At 51.4% G+C, this 13,036-nt stretch overlaps 3 protein-coding genes across 3 annotated transcripts; all 3 read right to left on the bottom strand.

Moving 5' to 3' along the window:
• Window positions 1–1,122: 1,122 nt before the first annotated feature.
• TRUGW13939_11874 (uncharacterized protein) lies at window positions 1,123–6,689 on the bottom strand (the record flags this gene model as incomplete). Its single annotated transcript, XM_035494978.1, has 6 exons — window positions 1,123–1,355; window positions 1,410–2,640; window positions 4,186–5,628; window positions 5,679–5,864; window positions 5,912–6,473; window positions 6,529–6,689. 6 exons carry the CDS (start codon window positions 6,687–6,689, stop codon window positions 1,123–1,125), a joined length of 3,816 nt encoding a protein of 1,271 aa, XP_035350871.1.
• A 1,399-nt stretch (window positions 6,690–8,088) lies between these two features.
• On the bottom strand, window positions 8,089–10,119 carry TRUGW13939_11873 (uncharacterized protein; the record flags this gene model as incomplete). The annotated part of the gene is made up of 4 exons (XM_035494977.1): window positions 8,089–8,134; window positions 8,217–8,535; window positions 8,588–9,975; window positions 10,049–10,119. 4 exons carry the CDS (start codon window positions 10,117–10,119, stop codon window positions 8,089–8,091), a joined length of 1,824 nt encoding a protein of 607 aa, XP_035350870.1.
• Window positions 10,120–10,592: 473 nt separating this feature from the next.
• Window positions 10,593–12,669, bottom strand: TRUGW13939_11872 (uncharacterized protein; the record flags this gene model as incomplete). Its single annotated transcript, XM_035494976.1, has 2 exons — window positions 10,593–11,140; window positions 11,202–12,669. The coding sequence occupies 2 exons, from the start codon at window positions 12,667–12,669 to the stop codon at window positions 10,593–10,595; spliced, it is 2,016 nt and encodes a 671-aa protein (XP_035350869.1).
• Between the last annotated feature and the right edge of the window lie 367 nt (window positions 12,670–13,036).

The raw sequence follows: 13,036 nt of genomic DNA, 5'->3' as shown, positions 1-13,036 counted from the left end.
CGAACTTGGTGTAGTATACCCTGGCTATGCTGTCATTCCATGAGACGACTCGTTTTAAGCGGTGTTGGGGGACTGGGACAGGGGCCTGGGTGTTCTCTGGTTGCTTCTGTTGTTGTTGAATTGGCATAACCAGTTGCTGCGATGCCATCGTGATTGTTGGGTATCGTGAACTCGATGTAGGAAACACAGGATGAAGACTTTAGGTGCCTCGACGGCCTATTTATCCATCCCTAGTTGCCATCCATCGTGTTTTGAATTCAGACGGGGGCTTCAACTAATTGAGAGATTTCCAGTCAGCGAAACAACTTGAAAGGAATTTTGTGAATGGGGTCGACCTTGGTTTATTTCTATCAAAGACGAGTTTGCTTGTGCCACAGTAAATGTTTTGTTTCGTCCATTGTCAAGCTTACAAGGAATCATCTGTTGTTTTATCCAGAATTTGAGCTTTTAACAATCTATTACGTGTATAATAATGTAAATTTGATATCAGCTAGAAATTGCTCTTTGACTGTATTCGAAGATCGGCTTCTCGAACTATTCGAGAACCCTTCTAGAAGCTAAGCAACGAACGTTTGTTATTGGCTGAGTGGGGACCCACCGCTTCCACTCCATACTCTGTATATAAAGCCAATCGGTGTTGTAAATGCATCCACAGAGTCGGTATGGAATTTATGTGTGTTACGTGATATTTCGTATCAAAATAACGCTAAACAACTTGAGATTGGCCCATAGATTAAAAAAAAGAGGGTGTTGAAACTACGTCGATGGGTTTGAGATCGGATGGGCGATGGGGTTTGCTATTCTCATTTCTCCAGAAGAAAATAAATAAATAACATATTGATGGTATTATGAATTTGATCTAATATATGGTCACACTCAATACGCATGCCAAAATTGTATTACGAATATAATAAGCGCTGCCCAGTCGCTATGCCGTTCCGATAAATATGTACAACACACATAAAAAACATCTCTACCCAAAGGAAATATACAAAATGGCCGGAATAAAGGGCTATTGGGAGAAAATCAAGGGAAAAAAGAGACTCCGTACTCCATACATGACTGGCGAAATGACCAAACTGATATGCTTGGAAAAGTGAGGAAAAGACTATCGTGTGGATTTCATGCAGTGTCCGTGGATTTCGTTCCGCGACGGTCTCTTCTCAGGCGCGACGAAGGAGGAGGGTTGGATCCTGGTTTGTAGTCTGGGCTCAATGGGTCGATCAAGCTTCGTTCGGGACAGATATTGTCGTTAGCGTAGTTGAAGTAGCGCTCCAACACGTCCGTCTTGTGGAGGTAGCGTTGTGGGCCGTATGAAAAATGGGAGACAATGGCGTGGGACTCGACGAGGACAGCTGAGAAAGTGTTAGCATGAAAGTACTATAAAAATGACGGGAAAGGAAACATACGTCGTTTCAGAATACGAGGCATCTCGACGGTCAACTGCTGCTCGTCGTCGCCCTTCGGATGTCCTGTGACTAGGTCCATATGCTCGATCACATCGGAGCCGCGCATGACAATAAAGTTGATGCTGATTCGGTGGCTGCGCATATGCCAGGTAGTGCCTTTGCCATAGTCCTTACCAAGGCCATACTTGCCGAGCTCGCCGTTTTCCAGGTTCGTGAAAAAGGAGTAGTGGTTCTGAGCACCAATGGCCCATTGGGTCAGGTGCGGGCCACCTTCAGCATCGGTGGCGGCAACGCTGGAGCTGTAAATGTCGAATTCCTCACGAGTCGGGAGCCAGCGATGCTTGGGAATGTCTTCGTCTTCCTCGACCTTGAAAAAGTCGGTGAAAGTGTCAAACTCCTTAAAGTCCAGAGCCGAGTCTCCCTCCCAGAACGGCAAGTCGGAAGTCTTCCACAACCCGTTGCCGCGAGTGGCAAGCTCGGCCTTCTTGGGGATCAGTTCAGGCTTGAAAGAGTGAGCGGAGTCCAAATGGTAATGCCACCAGCCGAGCGCGGGGCTGTTGACAACATTTGCCGATACGATCAGGGCGTCCGGGTTGCTGATCAGCGTGGTCACAGCCTTGGCGATGGCCTGAGGCTCGATAAAAACGACATCATCGTCAATCTTGACGTAGATGGTCTTTTTGTCCGTAAAGGTAGCCTCATAGACATTACCGTAGCCCTTTTGGTCCATGCGCACGACCTTGTATTCGCCGTTCGAATCGGCAGCAACGGTGTTAATCCAGGCAAGGTCGTCTTGGTTGTCGGTATTAGCGGCCCAGATCACCTCGTCCAACCAGCCGCCATTGGAGACGAGATTTTGACGGGTGTAGCATTCGAGAATGGACGAGCGGTCGCGGCGGCCGTAGAAGATCACGGCGACGACTCGAAGATCCTTGGGCTTGACGAGCCAGTCGGAGCCATCAAAAGCAGTATCGAGATCATCACTCGAGTGGGCGGAGGTGGATGGGGGGTTTGACGGCAACGGTGAAGCTTTGCTATCCCCAGGCGCATAAGGATGACTTGAAATATCGTAATCAGTATTATCAGGATGCCCCGAGGGAGGCGTTGGTCGGGCCGCTGGCCAAAAGGGCGGTTCTTCGGCGTAGACGTAGGCGAGTGAGAAGATGATCAACGTGACGATGGTGACGGTAGCAAAATATGTCATGCGACTGAAGCGCCATTGGAACGGGCTCTGTCCGTACGACCACTTGGGGAGGAAGCTCATTTTTGGCCGCGTGAATCAGTGTAGTGTTGTAGCTAAGGTCGCAAAAAAAAGACACTCAACTCTGCGAGAGTGAGGCCGAGAGCGAGGCCGGCTGGGCACAGAACAGAAAGCGAATGACAGAGCGATGAAAGAAGTGATAGTGATGGGAGCAAGATTACAAACTCAGATGATGACAAGCATAACTAACTCAGAGAGATAAAGAGAGAGAGAGATAGGAGAGAGAGAGAGTTAGATCCGCCCAGGCCTCGTGCAGTCCCGCGACAACGAACTTGACTAGTAGGCGTGCATCCGGGCAAAAATGAGCAAGAGCGTAACGAAACCACGTCGTACCGTCCCAGTACGAACCCGCCTTTTCTTGTTTCGGGCGCTCGGCCAATCAGTGGAGCGGGCACTGACACCCCGCTGCGGGAACCCACCAGATCGGGCCTAGCGCGCGCCAACATAGATTACACCCTAGACCCAGAGCGGCCATCCATCTGAGTCAGATCCACCTTTATTGACCAATCAGCCGTGTAGAAACCGTTCTGCCTCTGGATTTGCGCCCTGATTGGCCCACAGCGTTGCAATTTGCGGCTGCGGCTAGTCTGTTTCTGGCCGACGCCCAATGCGGCAACTTTATCGTCTTGTACGAAACGGTACGGCGATACGCCAGCAGCCAGGAGCATGGTCTCTATACTACTATATCGTATGGAGGCAGTGGACAATTGGCATGTCATAGTAGTGCTTGCCGTTTCTCCTTGCGAAAGAAAGAGATAAAAGAACCAGATAGGTCAACAAAGCCAACCTGGAACTCGGTGTTTGCGCTAGTACGTATAGTTTCGAAAATGGCCCGCTTTGCCCCCAACGGCGCTCAGCCTCACGAGCCGGTTTTCTAGAAAGAACAAGGCACAGTGGTTTAGTTTCTAACACGTATTATTATTTAATACTATTTTTTTTTCCACAAAAAAAAAGGCGCTTTCCCAGGGGCAGGCAAGGCCATTATTTCGCAGACCAAAACATATTCTGTAGCCTCCTCCGTACTACTCTGTACCGTAAAGTTAATACTCATTCATTATCCGCCGGATCCGGCTCCGACGCTACATCGGCCGCTATCGACTGGAGTTTAATGAACGAGAAACGAGAAGGGGGCCAGTTGATCTCTATCAATTTTTCATTGGCCGGCAATGTCAGCAGTCAGTGCAGAGGATAAAGTCGAAGATAGCACTATACAAGCGCATCAATTGCTATACATAAAATATAGCTTGCAACCAATCAAGATCGGCGACCAGGCAAATCAAGCTTGTTAGAAAAGCTTGGCGTTGCGATCGACCGGAGATCTGCTTACCCAAACAGGAAACCTTGATAAGCGACAATGTTTACATGTCGGGGAGAAACATGGCAAGTACATAATAATGTACAGAGTATGTATTAGTATTAATATCAATACATTCACCCATAGCCAGGCGCCATTCTCACTCCGCTGCCCAGGCACAGCCCATACAGCTCGTCGACATAGCACGTGGCCGGCTGCACCTTCCTCGCGGCACCTTCAGCCCCCTTGCTGCGACTGTCAACGTCCAACTGCGAGACTTCGATGCGAACTTCTCTGTTGATGACAATCTCGTTGCGCGACAGGCTCAACACACTATCGTGTTTTTTCCCGGATGCTTGGCCGACGAGAGATTCCTGCGATACAAGTTCTTGATGGCGATGCTCTCCTCGTCGCTGTGTGAATGCGAACGCCGCCCACGAAAACAGCCGTCGCCCTCCTCGTCCACGTTGGGTCTCCTCACTCACAAGCAGTGACGATGGTACGCTACTGCGATTTGCCATCGACTGGACCGAATACGAGGCAAACTCGGCGTTGAGCTCGCGTAGGAAACGGCCCCGTTCAACGAGCCCGTCGTTGACCTGTTCCTGGACCCGGAACAGTCGCAGCGGCACGAACCGATGCAAAGTAGGCTGGGAAATCTGCGTGTCCAGCGCCGATACTACCCGGAAACACAGCAACGTGCAGTGCTCTAGGTCAGGAGAAGGCACCAACTGTTTGCGACACGGTGCTGAGAGCGGTTTCCCCGAGAAGCGTACCGCGGACGCGATGTTCTTGGGTAAGCTGGCTGCCAGTTCAAGAATCGCTCTGTAGAGATGGTCGGAAAAGGTGTTAGCTGGCGATTCCTGGAGACTTTTTATGCTGCTGCTGTCACTGATGAAGGTGGTCAAATGTTTCAGACACGTCGTGATTGTGAAATCATTCATCTGAGAAATCAGATCCAAGTCAGCCTGATCAAGTGATCTCACTGGCAGAGAGGAACTAGGCAGTGCAATCGGGCTACTCAATTTGGCGAGGACCTCAAAATGTTCCTGCACCGTGGGACGCATGGCGAATGCGACAACGTGTACCCCTGACGGATACCCCCTGCGAAGCCGACCGTATTCGTGCATATCGTGCAGGTATGCCGCCAGTTCGGCTGCGGGGACATGGATTCTGGAGGCGAGCGTGCTCGCGATGCGCTCAATCGGGGCAAACCGAAACCCATTCGCCATGAATCGCGCCACTTCTTCTTGGCTGCTCAACTGACGCACGGTAAACATGAGCTGGCCCTTGCCGAACTGCGGACGAGACGACCTGGCTGACGACGATGATCGTATCTGGAATCGCGAGATCTGCGTGCTGGTCGACACGACTTCGGGATACAACTCGCCCAGACCAGAAAGGGGCTGGCGTACTTCGTCGGCCAGGTCTTGTGCAGATACACAGAAAAACTGCTTGAACAAGTTGTCAAAGCCGAAGTCAGCGCTGGGGTCGTTGTCAGCTGCATTACGTTGGTGGATAAGCCGGTTTATCTCTTCTTCGTCGCTCTGTAGCGTACGCTTCATGAACGGGATGATGTCTTTGACTAGAGACCAGTTGCGAGATGCCCGAAATGCCCAGAGGAAAGCCGGGTGTGTCCGGCTAAAGTCGTCGTCTTTCATATACTATCGTACATCAGTCTGACATTGCCTCCAATAGCGAACAAAAAACTCACTCGGCCGATATATCTATCAACAACCTTGCGAGTCGGCAGCAGAGCCTGCGGGGTCACCATTATACGCCCGGCAGGATCAAAAAAAACACATGACAGTACCAATTGACGGGCTCGAGTCGTAGAGCGTCGCCGATTGCCGCCAGCAACGACGGCACAGATGGACAGAATAACACACGACGTAAATGACTACGACAATTAATATCGGAAACACGCCTGGTCAAGTGACAACTTACCAAAACCGAGCAAATAATGACCGTCTGAGTTCTCGATAACTGCGCACCAGTCATTGCACCGGGCACACGGCGATACGTGGTCCCTACTGCCGCCGTCCAATGCATTCCAGAGACAGCACCGGCCAGAAGCGCCGCACATATCAGGCGACGCCACCAGCTATCTGCCCACGCAGCTTTCCATCGAAAGAAGACGGTCAGTGCCAACATGGCCGAGAACACGGCAATCATGGCCGCGCCGACGATGTTCCCGACCGCGTACGAGCAGACATAGTTGGAGATGCCGAGCTGTCCGACATAATGCATACCACAGATGGCGCCGCCGGTCAGGACGCCCCCGACTGCGAGACGGGTCATGGCCGGGCGTTCTTCAAAGGAGATGGCATAAAAGGCAGCGCAGAGGACGATCATGGGCAAGAAGATCGAGAGGATTGTGAAGGGGACATTGTACGAGATTTGGTCGCTATCGGCGCCGTCACCGAGGTAGATGGCGCGGTTACCGATGAAGTGCATGCTCCAGATACCAATTCCGCCCATGGAGAGCGACGATGTCAGTAGCAGATACCTATAGCGACGTGTCAACAGGATTCATCCTTGTTTTATTTCCTAGTAGTGCCTACCAATTGAACAGGCCAGACCTCGAAGTCCTCCGATGCAGCATTTCCAAACACGTCACCGAGCCCATGGCACTGATAATGTACGACAGCGCGACAAAGCCACCGGAATAGGATACAGGCATGGGCACAGTTCCACTCTCCATGGCCTGTGATGGGGATGCCATGGTGTGAGTTCTAGTTGGCAACAGGTGAAGTAAACCGAAGTTCTTACAGAAGGCAAAAACCTCGTTTCATCGTTCAGGAATCTGGTTCATTTTATTTAGAAAAAAGAAAGAAAGAAAAGATCCATGCCAAACCGAGTTACCCGGTTTCCAGCGCCGAGTCCTGGCTGATTCGCACCATCACATTGTACTAATACTAACACATGTGCCCAATGTCAAACCCACTTTGCTGCATGAAATTATGATCCAGGGCCATGTGGCTGTTGATATGCATGAGGGTTCCGGAGGGGAAAAAACCGAAAAAATCTGAGACAGAAAAACTTTATCGTATTACTAGTAGTACTTTCGCAACACCATTCGACATGATCAAGAAAAATGTATCCACAGCACAGCTCGATCGATGGGACCTGGATGAGAGCTAATCTCTAATCCCAGTACGCCACCAAGTAATTTAATAGAGGGGGAACGTACTTATTCGTCGAATAATGAATCTCGGAATTGACGCCACATAGAGTTTTCCTCGCTAAGATTGATAGGGCCTATAATAATAACAATGCCCCTGTAACATCGTACAGGGATCATTGTTAGTTAGGTAATGAGTGAGCGAGTGAACCGTGGCTGGCTGGCTGCGGCTAATTAACTAGCTAGTATGGTTAGCATAGGGCTATGCGCCAGACTGCTTCTAGGCCAGCAGCCACGCTCGCTTTAAACTGCCGTGTAAGTTTTGAATCGTGATGTTATTTCATTTCATTTTAATTTTTAGTTTTTATGGCTTTTTTAATACTCCCTCCACGATAACTACCAGTTCATCAACGGCATGGATCACGGAGCTGCCGGATCATCATCCTCTTTCAAATGTTTGCGAACGTATCATTAAGTAGCACGAACGTATCATTAACTAGCACGTAGTATATTATTGTAGTGGAGAAGCCACATGCTAATACTTTTCGGCGATTAATAATTAACACGTACCGTACGTAGTATGGTTAGTCCAGTCCTATAAATGTTGTGGTTAGGGCTAATGACTGGTCTGCACTCTGACAGGTCAAGTATACACGTACACACCTCCTTGCATATAAAGAAGAAAAGAAAATCACCACGTCATATCATGCAGTAAAATAACCTTTTTAACCACGTACGACTCTGTTCAAATTTCTGATCGACGATAAGATAAAAAAAAAACACAAAAACAAAAACCAGCGAGAAATCTAGGGTCACATAGATAAGCGTAATGTCGCCATCCCCGAGCCAGTAGTAGGTCTTTGTGTTTCTACGAAATATAGAATTTGAATACGATAAAGTTAAATGCTGCCATTATCCATGCATGCGTGCCACTGTAGTAGCGCTTATTATTGCTATCAAATTTTCCTTGTGTAAATCAAATTCAATCAACTTTTCTCGTTTACAAAGTATCCGTAACGCACCCGTGGCTAGCATCACCCACCAATCTAGAACAAATCAGTTAGTCACATTATCTAGAAAGAAAAGAAAAGAAAAGAAAAGAAAAGAAAAGAAAAGAATATAACATACCGAGCATATTTACCCAGAGTACCCCTCAGCGTCAAGCCCGTAGGTGGCAGCTTGCCCGCCGCGCGGTCTGCATCCCACTGCTTGCGGCGCGACGCCAGCTCCTCCTCAGCGACGTGCAGGTCCAGAACGCGCTGTTCAGCGTCAATTGTGATGTCGTCGCCGTCCTTGACCAGGCCAATGGGTCCGCCCACGGCTGCTTCGGGCACAATGTGACCGATCAGGAAGCCGTGAGAACCGCCAGAGAAGCGGCCGTCGGTGATGAGGGCGCACGAATCGCCGAGACCCGCGCCCATCAGGGCGGACGAGGGTTTCAGCATTTCTGTTAGGAGTTAGTTCATGTTTATTCCATTTTTATTTGATTGAAAACTCACCAGGCATTCCAGGCCCGCCCTTGGGGCCGCAGTATCGGATAACAACCACAGTCTTTTCATCCTTCTTGATCTCTTTGCGCTCGAGGGCAGCCGAAAAAGCGTCCTCTTCGTCAAACACACGCGCCTTGCCCTTGAACACAGTGCCCTCTTTGCCCGTGATCTTACCGACACAGCCCTCGGGGGCCAGACTACCGCGCAGGATCTGGATGTGACCTGTTTCCTTGATGGGCTGTGAGAGCGGGCGGATGATTTTTTGGTCGTCGGGGAAGTCGGGGACCTTTTCGACGTTTTCAGCCAGTGTCTTTCCGGTAACCGTAATGCAGGAGCCGTCAATCAAGCCTTCTTTCAGCATAAACTTGATGAGAGAGGGCGTGCCACCGATGTTGTACAAATCGTTGAAAACGTACTTGCCAGACGGCTTCAGATCGGCCAGGTAGGGCGTGCGATCAGAGACAGCCTGGAAGTCGTCAATGGTTAGCTTGATGCCGACCGAGTCGGCAATGGCAATCAGATGGAGAACCGCGTTGGTCGAGCCTCCGGTGATGTTGACGAGAATCATCGCGTTCTCAAAGGCCTGGCGGGTCAAAATGTCCGATGGACGGATATCTTCGACCAGCAGGTTCTTGATGGCTGCACCTGCGGCCAAGCATTCAAGCTCCTTGGCCTTGGAGTCGGCGGGGTTGGAAGAAGAGCCCGGAAGAGTCATGCCCATGATTTCAATGGCACTGGCCATGGTGTTTGCAGTGTACATGCCGCCACAGGCACCCTGGCCGGGGCAGGCGTGACGGATAATATCAAAGCGTTTCTCCTCGTTAATGTCGCCGCTCAAAAACTGTCCGTAGGCTTGGAAAGCAGAAACAATGTCAATATCGGCATTGTTTTGCGTGGCAGCACATCCAGGCTTGATAGACCCTCCGTAGACCATGATACTGGGTCTGTTAATCCTTCCCATCGCCATCAAAACACCGGGCAAGTTCTTGTCGCATCCGGGAATGCTGATATTCGCATCATACCACTGTCCGCCCATGACAGTCTCGATCGAGTCGGCAATCAGATCTCGGCTCTGCAGCGAAAACCGCATGCCCTTGGTACCCATACTGATTCCGTCACTGACACCCACCGTATTGAACTGGTACGGGATCAAGTCTGCCTTTTCCACGCCCTCTTTCACTATATTGCTAAGCTGCAGCAGGTGCATGTTGCACGGGTTTCCCGTCAGCCAGACCGACGAGATTCCGACCTGTGCCTTGTTCATGTCGCTTTCGGACAGGCCGGTGGCGTACAGCATGGCTTGCGACGCACCCTGCGAGATGGGCTGCGTGATATTCCGCGACACCTTGTTGAGGGTGTCATCCTTGTGGCGTGGGAGAGTGGTCGAAAGTGAGCGACTATAAATTAATCCATATTAGTTTTCTCTGTTTTTCTCTGTGTGTATTGTGTTGCACACTGCTTTTCACTCACGAAGCGAGAGAGGCATTCTGAAAAGCTCGAATGGCCGAGGGCATCCGCCCACGAGCCTGTGACAAAAACATTTTTTCTGGACTCTGTGCCAAACTTCAATTCATAGGCCGGGTTATCTTTGTTGGCTTGCAGCGAGCTCGCATTCGACAACTGGGCTGAAGAAGACCAATTGACGAGGGACGAGGTTAAGAAATACCGACTGGAGCTCCCGCCGGGGAGCAAGGGCGACCCTCCGGTGTCGGGACCACAGCCGCGCCAGCCAATCTGCCGGCCTCATATGTCATCCTGCATCAATTGGTCACGTGAGACCTGCCAACAACGAATTAATACGCACAGGTCAGTAAAGATCGTTTCAATTATTGTAATTGTTGTTACATTTCGTCTAGGTGCAGGAATCAACGCCGCCGCCTCACCGTGATACCCCAGAAGCGGGTATGCATGGTACTCGTAATCAAACATCATTAACCATAAGCAATCATAAGGATATATATAGTACAAGACATCGCCAATGATATCAACCAACAAACTCAAATGCTGTTCCGTTTCAAGGAACCTCCTTGTCCCCTCTTTTCAACTCTCCGTCGAGAGCCAGGGCGTCTTTGACGTACGCTACGTGCGCAATCTCGTCCAGGCCCTTCCGCCTCGAGTGGCGCTTCAGCAACGCCTCGACACACTCTCGAGCCCCTTCTAGTTCCTGACCCTTGACAGGATCCCATTCTTGGTCCTCATCGGCATAGCGGTACCACGACCACTCGCAGCGGGCGATTCGATGCGGTGTGCGCGCACGGAGCTTTTCCGGGTCGCCCCGCGTGCCTGGCAGGACGTCGAAAGGAAGACGGCTCTCCATCATGGCATATAAAAGCACACCCAGGGCCCAGGCATCAGTGGACCGCCCGTCGTACGGCTGACCCATGAGGATTTCGGGGGCTGCATAGTCTTCGCTACCGCATCGAGTGTGCAGCAATGGGCTCTCTGGTGGCTCGGGGATCCGTCGGGACAGGCCCAAGTCACTAAGCGTGATGACGGCACGGTCATATGTACGCCAGTCCGACACTTGTTCCATGGCTGCCACTGGTGGGTTGACCAGAACATCTGATGGAGTCAACAAATGCTACAGCTAAATGCAAGGTAGGTACTCCGTATGTGCACTTACTTTCCAATTTTATGTCGCGATGGACAATGTAGTTGGCATGCAAATATCGCACTGCCGCTACCAACTCGGCAAAAATGCGCCTAATGAGCGGCGGGCTCAGAGTCTTCATGGCCGAGGTAGCAAAGTCAAAAAGATCCCCGCCAGGGCAATAGTCCAAAACCAACAAGGCTCGCCGTTGGTCGCTTCCGAATGCCTTCAGCTGCACCAAAGATGGATGGTTGACTGATTTGAGAATCTCGACTTCGCGCTTGAGCGAGACCTCGACGCGGTCCTCGTCTGCGCCTCCCGCGGGCCCGTACTCGATAATCTTGACGGCCACTAGCTTTTGGGACATCAAGCTGGGCATGCGCACATGTCCATCTTTGCCTGGTGCATCACCGGGTATCCGCACCGCAAGACTGACCTGGCTGAATGTCCCTTGGCCTAGTTGACGTAGTTTTCGGTACTTTCTGGGTTGCTTTGTGCGAATTGAGCGAACATAGTAGATTTCATCTTGAGAACCATTCAAAACCTCGCTTTTGATAATGGGCTGAGAGCCAATGTCGTCGTCACCACTCTGGGTCGATCGAGGTGGAGTTGGCGGCCGCACCCCGGGAAGCGTAAGACCTCTCTGCACGGCCAAATACTGTTCGCGATGCAGATTTCCCAAATCAGTCGCCAAATCCGACGCCGACGACGAGCTTTCCATAGAAGGCCCCGAGCCAGGCAGAGCATTTGGTCTTGGGTGCTGTGCAGCCGCTTTCTGGGGGATATACTCGCTCAGGCTACGGTTGCGCGCATGGCGTTGCACGTCGCTTGCTGCCTTGTTAGCCTTATCTTCTCGGACATCGTCATGGTTCAGCGGGTGACCGCTGTATCGCCTTGACCGAGAGTGAGTCGAAGCGGTGCGGAGTAGCTGACTCGAGTCGCTCGGGCGCAAGTTCACAGAGCCACTGCGTGAAATGGTTGACGAGGTCCTGGAGAGGGAATGCGACGAAATAGTGCGCCCCCCGAGCCGCCATGGTGACGAACTAAGATATCCGATGGGCGACGGCAGCGGCGTGATGTCCGCCATGGCAGCCAAGATGGGCGACGAGATGGCAGACGAGAGGACAGATGACGGCGACAGTGAGCCTGTGCTAGACAGCGCATTCATTCGAATAGCCCAGCTAGGGGTCCGGCGAGGAAGACTGGCCGTCGAGAGGCTGTGGCGTAATAGTTGCGCCTCATTATTATCGTGGAGCGGGGTGGTGTCCATGGTAGATAAATCAGTCCGGACATGAAGGGCTGGAAACGACTGCTGGTGCAGTTGCATGGTACCAGGGCTTGTCCATGCTGAAGACGTTGCGGACTGTGAAACCGTGCTGGCCGAATCCGGGGTGGTTGAGGTGGACGCTCTCGTCCGGCTTTGTACTTCCAACGACGACCTGTTTTGCTGTGACGGCGTCTCTGACCCGACGGTCTGTCGACGAGCCTCGGGGGTCAACATGGACGTCCAAAAGGCAGAGGACAGCGCCCCGGCGGCGGGGACAAGGAGGGCGCCGTGGTTGAAGTTATATAAATCCTTTTTTCTCCGTCTTCTTTCTGTCCCTTGGATCAAGGGAAGGACCGGGAGCGAGAGCCGACAATAATAGGCTTGGCGGCGGAACTTGGGCTATGGTAATTTCGGTCGACGGAACGGGTGCATCATAAATCTATTCCATAATAAGAGCAATAAGTATAGTATGAGTCGTACAGGGCTGCGAGATGCCTCGTCAGTCAAGAGGGAGGAGAGATCGGACGACGAGAGTCAACGAAGGCAGTCACGCAGGCAGAAGAATCACGGGAACGGGCTTTGACAGTGGCTCTCGGCCCGC

Source organism: Talaromyces rugulosus, chromosome VI (genome assembly GCF_013368755.1).
Source record: "Talaromyces rugulosus chromosome VI, complete sequence".
Taxonomy (NCBI): domain Eukaryota; kingdom Fungi; phylum Ascomycota; class Eurotiomycetes; order Eurotiales; family Trichocomaceae; genus Talaromyces; species Talaromyces rugulosus.
The sequence above is the reverse complement of the archived record's forward strand: the minus strand, read 5'-3'. Positions and strand labels throughout refer to the sequence as shown.